We start from the raw sequence: 16,790 nt of genomic DNA on the forward strand, positions 1-16,790 counted from the left end.
GAGGATGATCAGGGGACTGGAGCACTTCTCGTATGAAGACAGGCTGAGAAAGTTGGGGCTGTTCAGCCTGGAGAAGAGAAGGCTGCGTGGAGACGTCAGAGCAGCCTTCCAGGATCTGAAGGGGGCCTATAGGGATGCTGGGGAGGGACTCTTCATTAGGAACTGTAGTGACAGGACAAGGGGTAACGGGTTAAAACTTAAACAGGGGAAGTTTAGATTGGATATAAGGAGGAAGTTCTTTACTGTAAAGGTGGTGAGGCACTGGAATGGGTTGCCCAGGGAGGTTGTGAATGCTCCATCCTTGGTGGCGTTCAAGGCCAGGTTGGACAAAGCCTTGGGTGGCATGGTTTAGTGTGAGGTGTCCCTGCCCATGGCAGGGAGGTTGGAACTTGATGATCTTAAGGGCCTTTCCAACCCTAAATATTCTATGATTCTATAAGCAAAGTCACCCAATCTTTCGCTTCCTAAACTGTATCAAGGATTATCCTTAGTTTACAACAGGCAGTCTTACTGGTCCTAACTTCACAAACATATTTTGTCCTGTTGTATTTCACTTAATTTCATGACTCAAACTCCCAGGATATTTCATAAACATACTTTTCAGTCTAACACCATTAATGACAGCATTAAACAATATACTCCTTCCATTCCATTTCAAATGCAGTTACCTCCCTTTGGCTAGGTGCTTCATATCAAAATTTAAGCTGATCGCTCTCTTACCCAGATTCTTCATGTAAATTATCAAAAAACAAAACAAAACAAAACAAAACAAACCCAAAACCAACAAATGAAGCACACACCAAAAAAAAAAAAACCACATTTCCTTCATCAGGGAAACCAAAGAAAAACATCAAGCCAAGTTTACCGGAAGTACGTTACACTGGGATACATTGCATTTAATGTTAACCTGTTTCCACCATGAAAAGATAAATCCTGAAAGATGCAATAGAAGTTATAAAACAGCTTTAGTACATGAGGAGGAATTGGCTCTCCTATGTAGCAATAAGAAGTTATAAAATATAATTAATGCATATGGTGTAATTTAAGAAACAGACCAACATTTTTTTACATACGAGGAATAGTACAACTCATGAAACTTCAGTGATGCAATCCAGAAGTGTGATAGTTTCTAAGGTAAGAAAATTACATTAAAAGCCAAAGAACTGCCATTCATACAAAACCTTAAGGTTTGTTAATCATGTTCATCTGATAAATTTAATTGCCCATATCTTGAAGAAGGTATTTCTACCCTTGAGTATTTGACACCTCAGTGTCAAGACTTTCTGACCAATAGTAAAACATCATTGTTCATTGTTTTGTTTTAATACTTAATTCTTGTGAGTTTATTACAATTTTTACTTTTCAAACCGTATTATGCTGAATTTACATGTGAATGTAATAAATATTGTGAAAATACCACTGTCCACAATACTCTAGATTACAACTGTCTCAGAAATCTATTTTTATAAATTTTGAGAATTTATTTTGTTGCTATCTTGCTATGTAAAGATGTTGGCATAGCAGTGAACATGGACCCCAGCAAGCTATTAACCAAGAAGTAGATTTCAGAAGAGCATTTGTTTTCCTACAAAACCCTGGAGATGCCCTTACATCTGAAGTTAAGGGTAAAATGTTGATGATATGCTGTTTCTGAGCAAGAAAAAAAAAAAGGAGAAAAAGTAAGGAGATAAAATAGCAACCTAAAGTACATTACATGAATTACAAAACAGGGGAACAAGAAGGAAAGAACATTTTCCAATATGCTTCTGTTGAAGTTGCAGTATTTTTCACAACGCTTTATTCCCAGACAGCAGGTAAACTGAACTTTGGCTCCACCTCTTCTCTTCAATAATGAACCAAGCAAGTACTCATTATAAGCAGAAAACGTAGTATCACTTCATAAAATCTTACATCAATTTACACTCCACCTGACACCCTAGAAAGGGGAAATTCAACATCAAAGTTCCCTCTCTAGGGACACGAACAAGTGGCACAGTTACACACAGATTTAATCTTTAGGACAATATTTTTAGAAAATAAGGAAAAGCGATAAAAAATAAACTAAATTTTTGAGAAAGCTAAGATGAGCCTGATTAGTAAGAAGGGCTGGATACCCACTCTCTAAAAATATTTCCCTTTTAGACCTTTATCTTGCTGTCAGATTGCTACACTTACTGCACTAACCAACAAATTTGTGCCTGAGCTTATGCATGCTAGAAACTTCATCGCCAAGTAAAGGGAATAACTTCTGTTGATGAAATCAGTAATAGGTATTTTTTACATAAATGCTTTTTTTTCTCATTTACAATAATTACCTTACATATTCTGTGTGTAGAGGAATTTCAAATTAATCTTGAAAGCTGTAGGTAAGTTACATCAAGTAAGAAAGTACATTAAAGCTAACAAAACTCAAAACCCAATCTTAGAACATGATGACCCCTAAAAACTGTAACATTCTACTGTCCTTAGCTGGACATGCCACAGATATCTTACTGTAAGTATTCTGGAAGCACCTGAGGGTTCATAGCAAAGCTTTACTTTTGCTTCACATTCAAAGTACAGTGTATCTTGTTCAAAAGGTCTGTGCAGTACCAAACTATTTTCTGAAAAGTTATTTCAGGATCAACACCCTCATCAACAATAACAGACTGGAAGGCAGTGTCCCAAAATGTCACTGACAAAAATGAATCAAATTTTAAAAATATATTAATACAAAATCAGAAAACACTGCCCATTACAGAGCCCACTGCAAGGTTCTCAGACAGTAAGAAGAGGTGGTACTCTGACAAGGCCAGAGGAACAGCTCTGCCTCCCTTGGCACCTTGTTTGTTTGTAACCATTCCTTCTCAGTCAATAATTCTCAATTAAATTCAGATAAATCTACTACTCTATATCAATTATTTATACCTTTTATATAAAATACTTAAATTAACATTTACTAAAATTTTAGATCACAAGCTTCCCTACTTCATCATGTTTATCTATTAATCTTGTCATTTTAATATTCAACCGCTCAACACGTATGTGACTGCTACTTCATGAATCTCTTAAGATTATCCTCTTGAACAAAAGTTTATCACGCTTGCTATTGCATCTAGTGTCACACAATAATTCAGTAGGTTTTATAGCCCGATGAGGATATCAGTTACTGTATCTGTAAAAACTACACAGTGAGTTTCCAACAGCTTGGTCACACCTGGAGTCACTGCATTACAAGCCCAGGTATGTACCTGCCCCTAAAATACATGTACTGATGGGTGGAATAGGCAGCACTTTCCTGACCACACAAATTCATTAACTGTTACATTTTTCCAACATGCCACTTTAGGATTTTAGACAGTTTAGGCAGAACTCTCAGTCATGGTGCCAAAGTGACCACTCTTCATTACCAGCTTCTTCTGATATCTACTTTACACATTAAAATCAGTGCAACTACTACAGTATTCTAATTTCTAACATATAACTGCTAATTAAAGTTGTCCTCATGTAAACAACTCTAAAAAGTTCTATTTTGAGTACAAATCTTTTTTCACTTTAAGGCCTTGGCTCTCATGACACTTTGACTGATAACTCTATACCCTTCGGTATTATGATTTGCAAACCATTGCCAAATGTCTGCAGAGATAGATAAGTTTTGGCAACAGATAACTGTGAACGTTGATAAGTCATCATCAGTAAAAGATGCTCTACAATGTCTTTTTTTCCAAGCTGGCTGGTTTTCTCCCCCTCAGGTAACGCACACTTCCAGCAGACCTTCCCCTCTTTCATGGTAATTCTACCTAACGGGACAGAGCAGTGCTTTGTCTTGACTAGCAATAATCACAAATTCCTTCTTTCATTCATGTAAGAGTGGCTAAGTACAGGAAGGGAACAAAGAAATCAGATCCACATAAACTGCTTATCAATCAAATAAATGGCAGTATACCAAATGGGAGAAGGTTCTCAGAATTATTTAGTTCCGAAGGGTAAGAGACAAATGGACCCCCAAAACCCTCCTGTCTCCGTTAAGGAAAGATTGTACAACCTTCCCAGAAACAAGACAAACACTGCCTGGTCAGTGTCAGAAAATTGAAGTAGATAAAAACTAGAGAAACAACAAAAATAGTTACAACTATTAATTAATTGTCATGGGACTGGTTAGAAATACTTACCAATACTTTTCAGGACCTCTGAGAACTGGTGTTGCTGTTCACACTGAAGAAACATGTGCAGGGACAGTTTTAATTTACCAGTTACTAGAAAGACAGGACTGCCCTTTAAAAGGTTTTCTGGGAGGGTTCTTGTCATTGTAAATTGCATATGGCTTTTTTATATATGTTCCTTTTATAGAGACTACTGAAAAAGTAGAAACCTTAAATTGTTCCAAAATCAGCAGATAACAACTATTCTGTGAAAAAACACATTCTACGCTTAACTTCTCTGCTCTGCAATGAAGACAAAGTAAATAAAAATGCCACTTAATGTAAGACAAATAATACAAGAATTACCTTTCTAACTCAGCAATTTTCTTATCTTTGTCGTTCTTCTCATTCTCTACTTCCTTGAGTATTTCTAGAAGTCTGTCAACCTCAGCCTGAGCTTTGCCACATTCTTCTCTATAGTATGATGCTTCTTTGTCAAGCTGTTTCATTCTGTCTGCAAATTCTGGATTCATCCGTGCCTCCTCTTCAGTCTCATGAGCCTTCAGGATCAAGATTTTTAAAAAGGTAAGGATGATGATAACTTATACAGCTTTAAGAGCTTTAATTCAGTCTCGGAGATTGGGTTTTTTCTTAAAAAGGATTATGGGTGTTTCTGTCTGATTACAATATTTTCTACAGAAGCATTATAAAAAGGAATGAAAATAAGTTCATAGCCTAAAATTATACTCAAATGCTATCATCCTACAGGGGGAGGGGATTTCCTAAGGTTTGTTTACATATTAAAGTGACCATATTTAAAGGGTGTTCTTTAAATTAAAAAAAAATCTACTTGTAATTTAATTCACATTAAGCTTTTAAAGTGTTTCAATTATATTGGCAATTTCTTAATAAATCATATTCTCTCTCTTTCCCCATATATATACACACACTTTGTCCATGTGTATATATGCACACACAGATACGCATATATTGTAATCTGTATCACCAGATGTTTCAAATGCAGTTTGAAGAATTTAAAAGGAAGAAATCATTTTAGGCAGTGTTGTTTTTAAAAGACAAACCAATTAAAAGACAAACCAGTAAACTACAAAGTTGCTTTCAACAGACATTTTACCCAATAATCCTTTTTCTCTTATTGTTTATACTTGACCTGAAACATCAGAAGAACAAGCCCATTGGTGTAAACAGCACAAACCTGGCAAACACATGCATGGATGGGTGGCAGTTTCACAGACAAGAAAGAAGGCAATGAATACAACAACAGCAGTGCAGAGCCCAACCTTACTCCCATCAAACCTAATGGCAAAAACCCAATTAACTTCAATGGGAGCATGATCTGGCATCAAGTACTTTAAACTGTTGGCTGGAATAATCACAGACAGATGGAAACAACAATGCACTGCAATGCTTAGCCTACCCCTTGCTTCCCATTATTCCTAATTGGCATCTTGAAAGAGCAGGCAAGGAAAAAACAAGTAGTTTAAGGCAGTGCACATTAAACATAGAAAATTCAGATAACATTCTCTTAACATACAGGAATTATACAGAAATTCAGGATATTTAGAACTGAAGGTCCTCCGACTATCTGATGGCGCAGAGAAGACATGGACTTACTTATCCTTCTCTAATTTCAAGGAACAGACAATGCAAGCAAGCAATGAAAGAAACACAGGTCAAAATGAAACATGCATGCTTTGGGAAAAAAATAATTTAAACTACAGATACTAGAAGGTTCATGTTCTTTGCAATGGATAAATTTTTCTGTATAAATAAGAACAAGTCTCACTGATGGTAATTACAACAATTAAAATGTTGAAATTACTAGGAAAGAAACTTAGGGTGTTTGCATGTAACATATCATTTAAGCATGAGGATAATAAGAAAAAAAATAGTAGGTTTTAAGTGTTATTTATCCTACTGTGAGATTCTTATTCAGAAGAAATATTTCATTACCAAAATGAGCCAAGGGAACAACATGAGAAGCCTACAATCCAGTAGCCTTGCTCTTCAAACTCTCTGTTTCGGATAGTAATACATGCTCCAGCCCTGAATCCTAGGCAGATACAGGACTTTCCTAACCCAGAGTTTGTTTCAAGGCAACATCCAAAGAGTATCTTGATTTTACTGTCTGGGTGAGATGCTGACAACCGATACCTTTTCATCCTCATGTGTCTTCCTGCTTTACTAATAAGCTTTGATTTATTTTATACCAGGTGTTAATTGTTTCAAGAAATTTACTCAGGGCCAATTATGTGAGAGCTGTGTACTAGTTTCCAGCTGCAAAGTACCTCAGTTTTCCAACACGCTTATTAAGATATTAGACAATGTTTTATCTCTCAAAAATTAACAGTTTTTTAGCAAAGGATAAAAATAATTCCATTGGTTTGTAAAGATAAATTCACTTAAGGAAAAATAAAATTAAAAAAATAAAATAATAATAAACCCAGACAAACAACCCAGCTCACACCTTTAAGATACTAAGAAACCTCTGCAAAGAGCATGCTGTTCCCTATTGCTCTTCAGATTTCTAGGGTTAATTTTGAATTTCCCAGTTCCCCTCAAGAGGCTATCACTTTCATATTCCTGTCACCTTACTTTCCCTTCCATTTATTTTAGTGTCTAATTCACTTATTTACCAGCCTTGCTTCCATCATTTCATAAACAAGCAAAACACCCACCTTCCTGCCTCTAACTAGTCTTCCTCACTTTAGCATACAAGAACTCCCAGCTTCAGCTCTTTTTTCCCGAGAGCCAAGGCGCCAAATGTTCAGCTATCAAAGAACATTCCTCTCACACAGCAGGTCAGAAATTTACTGAACAAATTATCTACTGCATGGCTTATAACTAAAACATCACCTGCCGTATTAGATATAAACTATACTATTTAGTTTAGCCCTACAATCCTTGCTCAATACCATGCTTAGGAAATTAGCTTTAAGTTGTAGAAGTATTTTCAATTCTTGTGCTTTCTGTTATACTGATGTTGCTCCATATTTGTGGGATGAGTTTTTGGAAAATTCTATAGCACATACTTGGTCACTCTATTTCCCTGTGGTTTTCAATATGTAGCAGAACTTGTAAGATATGATTAAAACCAATGTGATTAAGTATCCAACCTATACAGGGTTTTCAGGTGCAGCACAGATCTATAATATTACATATAAACCAATGTAAACATTCAGTTCAAGGACAAAGATGAATCTAATCTTAAAAAAAGAAAAAAGATCCCAGTATCCCAATATTGCAAACCAGCAATAAATTTAGTTGCCTCTACTTTCACAAGTATTTCCTACAGAATATTTTTGGACCATTGGCAGGAATCAGATTTCTTCAAGGGTATTGCCTTAATGCAAGGAAAGGAAAGTTAGATAAAAAGAGAGATAGAACATTTAACATTTTTAAAAAGAGCTTTCTGCAGGTGATACTCCCTCTAAGGGAATCCTCATGTTGTAAACAAAGCTGCTGATACTACAAGAGGGCAAAGCACAATCCATCTGACATTCCCAGGACAAAGGCATAGAATTACTTATAAAAGCCCTATTATATTTATGGCTTTGAAAGATGTGTTTGGATTTGAACTAGGCACTTTTTTTTAATTGTTATATACAGATCAGGGGTGATTTGTTGACAGATGGAACTTGACTTCTGAGGTCAAACAGTAGGCCCAAAGGAGATGAAAGGCAGCTCACAGATATTGACCCTGCTACCACCCAGACAGGGCAGATTTCTTTGGCTTGTTTTGCACTCCAGCTGTGGGAGACAGGCTTGGATCACTTCTAGCCAGAAGCTGCATGGTTATCAGAAGAATCAGTACGTCTCTGCCTACTACTGCTGTCCTCTCTTCTATCCTTTTTATCATTTCTGTCGCCCCCTTTCCTCCCTCAGTTCTCTGTTTTCTTGGACAGAATATATTTTCTGTTTTAATGATGATTCTATGGGTAAGAGCAAAAAGTTCATGCATACCTATCAGCAGCCAAGTAATTGATCTCTTAATCTATCTGTAAATTATAATACTGGTGTGTGCAGATTAAGCTAGTTTCAACCTAGAACACTTGGGTTATGAAGTTTGTCTGTCAGTCTTGTGACTATGTTGTATGTTATTTTTACAATTCAATAAAAATAGCATATCACTCTACCATTAGAGTCTCGCTAATTTTTACAGTGATTATGTATCTGCTCTCATATTTGCTTAATAAGTACTACAAATATTTTAGAAGTAAAGGAACATTTCCATAGGTAAACCACAAATTTCCTACAGAAACACTGTAGTTATATGACACAGACATGCAACATGAATTATTTAGTCTATATGATACAATCATGCACACATTATTCTGCGTAACAGAAATGTATGGATACGGTATTTCATTTTTACAGCTTCAGACACAAATATACACAGAAATCAACCAAGTATCTCATAAAAGGAAAAGAAACAGCAGAATTTACATGCAAGAAATTACTTTGTAAGATCCTTCAAATTTTATTACTTTCAGTAATAAACTAAAAACAAAATTGCTGTAATCTTAATTTTTGTAGTCTCCTTATTAAGATTTTCTATCCATTGCTGTGTTTTAAAAATCTCAGATGCAGCAATAAATGAAAGTCCTGGAGTTGATACCTGTATGACACAAAAGAGGTCTCCCCAGAAATTGACTGTTTTTTCTCTAACACATGTGAACAGAAAAGCATTCACATCTCAGTATTTTAAGACTAGACTGTAATCTGGGGTTTTGTAACACTATTATTCTCAACAACAAAGGTCCAGGAAACATTTTACGTTTGATGATCTGCAGTTATTAACATTTCAAGTAACTGCTATTATGCCCTCTCAAAGAACAAAAGTGAAATCTTAGCCTTGCAGAATTCGAAGAATATGTTGCCATTAACTTCAATCAAATCACAATTTCATTTCAAGATCTTAGGTGGTTTTGAGGGAGCAGAGGATCATTGCTACTTACATTGTTAAAAATAGGCTGATATACATATAAGCAAGAGAAAAAAGAAGAACAAGAAAAGTTTACTCAACAGAACCTGTCCCATGGACGCATGACAATTGCTGCCTGGTGCCAACGGAAATGGAACTTGCATCCATTATTTTGGAACTGCCAACAGGCTGTCCTTTTGAAAATGAAGCACTTAAAGGCAGAAAAAATAAAAACCAAAAAAGGACTGACTTGAGAATACTGCACACAAATAGACTAGGAAGTAACAAACAAATTCCATACAGCAGAATAACTAATAATGAAATAAGGACTAGAAAGCATTTATTAAAATCAAGATTAAAACTAAGACAAAAAAGACTCCAGTCTGAAAAGACAGGCATAGTGGGAGTGCAACTGATACAAATAGAAGAATAACTACCACAAAGGTGAGCCAAGATGATAATAGAAAAAAGGGTTTTATTGTTCAAAGGGAAAAAGCTCTTTGACCATCAGCGTGCTGGATGGTAGAGGTGATAACATCAGGGCTTATGCTACTTACAAACAATTTATAACTGGATTCTAAAAACAGTTAACCAGTAACTTTAAAAGTAAATACAGCACATTCTGTGGGACTATTCTTCCCATACAAAGGGCATGACATTATCTATTACAAGGTTAGAAGTTACAAATCTTAGCACTAATAGACTCCAAAGCTGGAATCCTGGTCCATGGACATTCAGTCAAGGCAATTATTTTCCCTAATGCAAAATACCACATTACCTGAACTACAAAACCAGTTCTTCAATAGGTACAAACTATGATTACTAAGTACACTATAGCTTGTAAATTGCTATTAGAGTTACATCATTTGTTCTGTACTGTGATGCTCACAGCACATTAAATGTAACAGTCACAGCCAAAACAATGGAAATTGCTCTCTGCAGAGACAATGGTTGTTACTGCTCTTCCTCAAACTGAAAAAGGGACACAGTCAAGTCAAAAGCATAGATATTGTGCAATTAAAGCAGATGCTGGGAAGAATAATAACGCTTAAAAAGCCCAAGTAATACTGTTTGGCTTAACTGCCCTTTGTGTTCATTATTTTATATTTCAGCACTTTCTTTGATTAGATAGGCTTGTTTGCATATTCTTAATGTATGTATGCTGAACGTATACAGCCTTTTGAGAGTAAAACTGATCTGTATCATTTTAATCATATGCATTTTTTAAAACAGTACTAGTCACTTCCTAGATACTATTACTTGCATAATCAACTCTGTTACTTAAGATAAACTGAATAAATGTTATCTAAGTTTGAAGGATCAAATAAAGTACTGCAGAAGGAGGAATTAAAAAGCAAAGCAAAGCAAAAAAAAAATCATCTGCATGCTTTTCCTAATGGAGAAGTTGAGGACCCAAAGGCTAGGATGTTTTTTTTCTCAGAATTGCTGTAGGTACCTATTTAACACATTTCATATTTTAAAAACGGCCTTGAAGTCCACAAAGCTCATTTATTTGGGTATCATGAATACAGCATAGTGAGCATCAGAAGTATCCAGCAAAGCTCCACAGAGGAAGGGCACGAGACAGTAAGGTAATGGATCCTCATGCTTTCATATGTTACAGCGGGCATTTTAAAGAAGAACTTACTGGATTGTACATCTGATTGAACAACTGTTCAGCTTGCTACATTGCAAAGTTGGAAGGGAGTGAAGCACAGACAGGAAGAGAAGGAAAGATCCAGGAAAACAGCATTAGCTCAACAAAACCAGTGCATTTGCACAGAAGAACTTGTCATTAAAAAGTAGAAATTTAAGATTCTAAACATTCCTTGGTGAAAGTGAGAGGCACTGGGGAAACATAAATGTTGACTTTGGCTCCTAAGAAAGAATAGCTGGAGTAAGAAATGTAAGGTTTGTGTTCCTTTCCCTTTCTCAAGTTAAATAACCCATGAAATAAAGAAAGGTGTCCACTTTTGATGATACATTAAGTGCTGGTCTCAAGCAATGAATCACAAGAAGTGCTTTTGGCTGAGGCTGCAATTTATCACCAAAGCTTCAAAGACGGTAATAATAAAAGATTAATTAAATCGTATCATTAAATTTATTACTTTCTTTTTGTTTAACACAAGACTGAATTTTCTATGCAGAATGATATTCAAACAGTACAGCTGGGAAAAAAGTAGCAACTGCAGTATGTCAGTAAGCAAGTAAATTTAAGTTAATGAAAAACAACAAAAGGAGGAAATTTTAGAGTGGATAATAAGATTATATACATATACACACACCCACATATATATATAAACCACTTTGCTACCTATTAGGTAATTCCTCCTGTTCTTTCAGTAGTAGCAATACAAACTAAGTGAAAAAAACTGATATTATGGCAAAAAAAATAAAAAATCATTGACAATTCTCATTGGTTTATGATTTTTTTTCTACTTTTATGAATTTCATCCAGAATCTTTGTCACAGAAAGTTTAATAAAGATGTCTACGGTTTTAAACATTATTTTGTGTACAAAAATACAGCACAGTCGGATGAATAGTTACTCTTTATGAATATCCTATTTATTACTTTTTGAAATGCATCTACTCTATAGAATTAAAATACTGGGTTTAGAATCAGCATATTTCCTTCTGCTGAAATTAAAACAATCTAGTTATGTGATACTGAAAAATACTGCGTGTAATCAGACCAAATCAGAACTATCTTTATTATCAATAAATGAATCTTATTCTCTCCAAAACCAGGAAGGAAACAAGGGAAGACAAACTTTTAAATAAAGTTGTGGGTTGTTTGTTTTGTTGTTGGGGTTCTTTTTAATTTACAGATTATCTTTGGACTTGTCATATATTCTTTCAGGAACAGTACTTATTACCATCGGTTCTCATGGAAAACTAACTCCTAGCAAATGTGCATGGAATGCTACCTTCATATTTATTAGTTAATTTGTTAAAACATATACATCAAAATTAAACTATAATATCTCTATAATACCACAATGAAAGTGTCTCCTCTATAATATTTCTAGAAAGGAGTAATGGGTAAGCTACATTTAAATTTCTCAAAGTAATAGAGAGCCCTTTGGAGTCAATTTGGAAACAAGATATAAACTGTACCCATTCCTTCTACTTTTCATAGTGGTTAATGTTCATACATAAGCACACTTATGGGACATGCAGGTTAATTTACTCTGAACTATGTTGATGTTCCCTCCTACTTAACTCAGACATATGCAGGAATAACCCCGATTTCTGTTTCAGTTAGTTTCCTAAGAAGTGAAAACATGGTGAAGGTAGTTTTCTGGGGACCAATTACTTTTAACACAGGATATTTACAGGTTTGAACATAAAGTATTTTATTAGAGAGAATGTGAATTGAAAATTACTGTTTGGAGTCTACTATCATTAACAGTCACTGTTTCTGTTCAACTAAACATGCCCACAAAGAAGGTTGTAACTACATTTTAATGTGGAAATACCTGGTCTCCTACAAATGTTGGATGAATTTCCATTGGGGCTTTACACTGCATTTATGATATAATAAACCTATTATGTTTTCAACTTTCATTTAATAATCCTTTGTATTTCTGCGCAGGGAACATACTCCCTTTTTATACGAAAGATGGCCAGACACTCTCTGACTTTTATAAGTGCTTATTTTTCCATGACTCTATGATGTGTTTATATGTAAGGTCATAAAAGATTGACTTAGGATTTCAAGTCCTTAAAGAGGATTTTTCTTTTTTTTTTCTTTTTTTTTTAGTGATCTGTGCTTTTAGGGTTTTTGTAACTATTTTAAATGAAGAAAATAAGATATGTCAGATAGTAATGAAAAATATTTTGTAGTGAAGTGCAAAGTAAACAAACAGATTTTCTAACAAAAGAAAATAAAGGACTTCCCAAGAAATAGTTTCTTTGGATATTTTCATTCTGACATCAACAGCATTTATAAGCTATCAAACATATAAAGTATTTGTGTTTCCATTAAAAGCTTTTGTATATGTTTATTGATAAAGATTCCCTTCCTTCCTCTCTACAACCAAACATTTAACACAGACACCTAATTGCACATACTTATTCTGAATTAAAAAATAATAGAAGTGTAAGGTTACACTCTGGTATCCTTTATACTTTGCAACATCTTCTTCATGGGTAAGGCTATTGAAACAATACTTAAACACGGCACAGGATACTATTAACCTGGGTAAAGAGAGTGTCAGAACATTATCCTAACAGTGGCAACCTTCACAGAACAAATAAGCAGTCTTTTCTAGAAAATGAAACATTAGATATTAATATAAAAAAATTAAAGTTTGACATACAGTTAATCATGAATTGCAGTGGGCAAACATAATGCTTAAACCCATCAAATACATCATGAGATTGGTTTGAACAATGAGAGCAGACATTACCAAATAACATAGAAACGGGTCAAAGAAACAATGTATGGCAGGAAAGGCATCAACAAACTTGCAAATGCATTAAGCAAAAACTATTTGGATGCATCCATTTAAATAAAACCACGTTATAAAATGCAGGATTTGTATGTTTTCCTTTAAATGCTTGCTTCCACTACTTGCTGAATATAAATACTGAATTGCTAGCTGAAATAAACTATGCATTATTTCGCTTAATTATCACAAATATGCGTTCACCAACACAGCCGAAAACATGCCAAAATAAAACCTAGCTACAGTTTCAGTTTTGGAAGCAGAATTTTTTTTTATTAGGAAGTACAGCATTCTTGCAACGAGCCTTTAATTTTTTCCCATGCTACAAACATTTCAGTCTACTTCTAAAAGATGCATAAACTCACATACATACAAATTTGATAATTTCTTTCTGCCCTTCTACTTTCCCTCTAAGGTCCTACTGCCAGTTCATCTATTTGCAGCAGCTTCTCAGAATTCCCTCATATTCAGGATAAATTCTGAGGCTCACTAGTGGCTTTGATACAAACCTCATAAGAAAAAGTTAGCAGTATTTGATGCAAGCACCAGCAAATAGTGTAAGATGGCTAGATTTTAGATTTACTCCAGAAGATTTTTTTCCAATTGTTGTTGTTGTGGTTTGTTTAAGATGGAACTTACCTTTTTCAACTGTGCTTCCAACTTACTACACTCTTCTTTCTTTTGTTCTATGGCTATTTCTAAAGACTTAAGTTTGGAGTCTCTTTTCAGCCCTGCTGATGCCAATGAAGATGCATGTTCTTTGAGATCGATTAAACTAGACTGAAAAACGACCAAGAGTAAACAGTTAATTCCTAGTCACCAGGACACTACCTTATTGCCAACTCAGTGATCACTCGGATCCTGTTCCCCCACCCCTTCCCCAAAAAGAGTTGACACAGAGATAAGCATTTATAGCAACAGACACCATTTTGAGAATACAACCAATTGGAATCACAGGAGCTGGCACGGACTGAAACACGGAAACACTTGTCATACACACAGGCTGACATTATATTCTGGAGGTACAATGACTTTGAATTCTATTGATCTAACTGACAAACGAGAACAGGAGCAACGCTGGAATACTTGAGCATACTGGAGGCTTATATAAAGGAATAAGTAGAGATAATGACACACAACTATGCAAGAACTGATGCAATATTTTATGTACAAAAGTGAGTACTATGAAGAATGATTAAGAAAATAGCAGTCCAGAAGCTGACCACTGAAGTGGCAGAATTTCAGTACTTAAAATAATTCAAGAGTAATCCTAATGCACTTTCTTCCATCACAATAACATAGATAGAAAAGCATAGATATTACTGGAAAGACTGACCTCTTTTTCCGTCAGTTCAGCTTGTAAAGCATTAACTTTCTCCTTCAGGTCTTTGTTTTCTTTTTTATAAGATTCAATTTCTTCAAGTCTTTCTCTGTCATCTCGCTCTCTTTGCTCCTTCAAGCGCTCTATTATTCTTTCCTAACAAGGGAAAGAATTGCAAAATGGAAAAGTTGGGAATCATTTGAGAAAAGAGAATAAAATTTCTTTACATTAAGTAGCACTTAGAAAACTCAACCTTCAGAAGAAGAGTATAATTATGTTAATGGTATTAAAGTCCATGCAAGATTTCCCCGATTTCAAAAGCATCAGATCAGTTTTCAATACTTGATAAGAGTAACATAGCACAGAAACGTCATTAAACGTCTATACCGATATATGTTTGATCATGTGATAAATATGGAAAGTTATTCATGTCATTAATGCATTTCCTGTATTTGTAAGTGACTGAAGTCTTGAATAACAGTTCAAAACAGAGAAGTCATGACTGGTTTACTCAGCTTGAATTTGGTTATGTTTTTTGAATTCTAGTAGACTCTGTAGTGCTTGCAAGAAGTTTTCAAGGTTCCAAATCTATTTAGAAATCAATCACTTGCTAACCATCAGTAACTTACAGTTTGCATGTCTTAAAAAATACTTCAAGAGGAAAAAAGAGGACCAATATTTAAAATACTGTTTCACAGAACTGGTCAACATTATTGAAAACTAGTATTAGAGAGAAAAAGTTCATGCTAATTCCTTCCGTTCATAATTCCTTATATTGCCATATATATACAGACACATGCACACTATATATATATGCATATATACACACATATATGTACATATATATATACACACTTATACACACACTAACTTGAAGTTTAGCTTTACCTGAGAGTATCCATACAGCCTCATCTGTGGTTATACCTCAACAAACACTACAATGCAAGCAACATTTAAGCAGCTGTACATCCCATTCTAATTTGTAATAAACTCAGTTGTTATGATGAAAAAAAAATATTAATTCATTATTGAAGTTAGCTGAAGTGGAAATAGTAGCATTAAAAAGCATATATCATTCAGACAGTCCTAGTCTTTCATTTTTCTCCATACACTAGATGCGATGTTTATTAAAGCCCCACAGGATCTTCTGAAGACTGTTTCTGTGTTTTTTTATGCTCAAGGCGTAATTTGCAAAAAGCCAACTATCAACACATACATGCATAAAAAGGAGCCTAAAATTAAGGCTTTGATTTTCATTCCAGCAGACTCCAACCCTGGAGATAATCAAAACCCAGCTGGACAAGACTGTGGGCAAATTGCTCCAGTTGACTCTGCTTTGAGCAGCTGGGTTGGACTAGATGATCTCCAAAAGTCTTGGTTCTGTGGAATAAGCAGAGACATTTTACAGATTCTGTACCTCAAACACTGGCTGTTTCTCCTCTCCTCGGTCTCCCTCCCCTGTTTTCACAATTTATTCCTTTCTAACACATCAGCATTTCTGGTGGCAAGTGTCCACTGCCTCTGCTTTTCTGTTCCTCCCTTCATACTACTTAGAAAAGGAACTCCTTACTAGGAAATGGAATACAGTGTTTTCAGAAGACAGGTAAGTTTTCTGTAGGTGTTCCCTTTTATTTTCAGCTTATATATATATATCTGCCTTTCACAAAGCATCTAATGAAGATCTCCCATTTATTCACTCTCCTATCATTTAAATGCTGTTTTATCTGCATGTATAAAGTTTAAAACAAATAACCAGTTTCTGTATGAACTGAATAAATATTCTGTTATTTTAAACTACTGATTTAAAAGTTGATTACACTTAAAATCAATTTTACTTTAATGGGTCATACATTTCCCTGAAAATATTTAAATGCCAATTAAAGAAATAGAAAAATTCAGCTTCTAACATTTATCATTACTTATCTGAAGTCTCTATTTGTGGTTACTTAT

At 34.8% G+C, this 16,790-nt stretch overlaps 1 protein-coding gene across 16 annotated transcripts in view; it reads right to left on the reverse strand.

Annotated features, from left to right (window-relative positions):
- ERC2 (ELKS/RAB6-interacting/CAST family member 2) overlaps positions 1-16,790 on the reverse strand; it is a 495,639-nt gene that overhangs the window by 285,548 nt on the left and 193,301 nt on the right. For 7 of the 16 annotated variants that reach the window (XR_009963204.1, XR_009963203.1, XR_009963201.1 and 4 more), the window contains 5 exons: positions 14,856-14,996; positions 14,159-14,299; positions 10,715-10,750; positions 5,560-5,589; positions 4,488-4,681 (listed from right to left, as the gene is read on the reverse strand). Coding sequence is in view for 3 of the 16 variants with exons in the window: in XM_062610712.1 (XP_062466696.1) it covers positions 4,488-4,681; positions 5,560-5,589; positions 10,715-10,750; positions 14,159-14,299; positions 14,856-14,996 (542 nt within the window). In the remaining 13 variants the exon portion in view is untranslated. The remainder of the gene's footprint in view (positions 1-4,487; positions 4,682-5,559; positions 5,590-10,714; positions 10,751-14,158; positions 14,300-14,855; positions 14,997-16,790) is intronic. The other 9 variants (XR_009963211.1, XR_009963210.1, XR_009963209.1 and 6 more) reach the window with 5 other exon arrangements.

This window comes from Pezoporus occidentalis, unplaced genomic scaffold (genome assembly GCF_034315485.1).
Source record: "Pezoporus occidentalis ecotype Australia unplaced genomic scaffold, CSIRO_AGI_Poc_V1 ctg149, whole genome shotgun sequence".
NCBI lineage: Eukaryota > Metazoa > Chordata > Aves > Psittaciformes > Psittacidae > Pezoporus > Pezoporus occidentalis.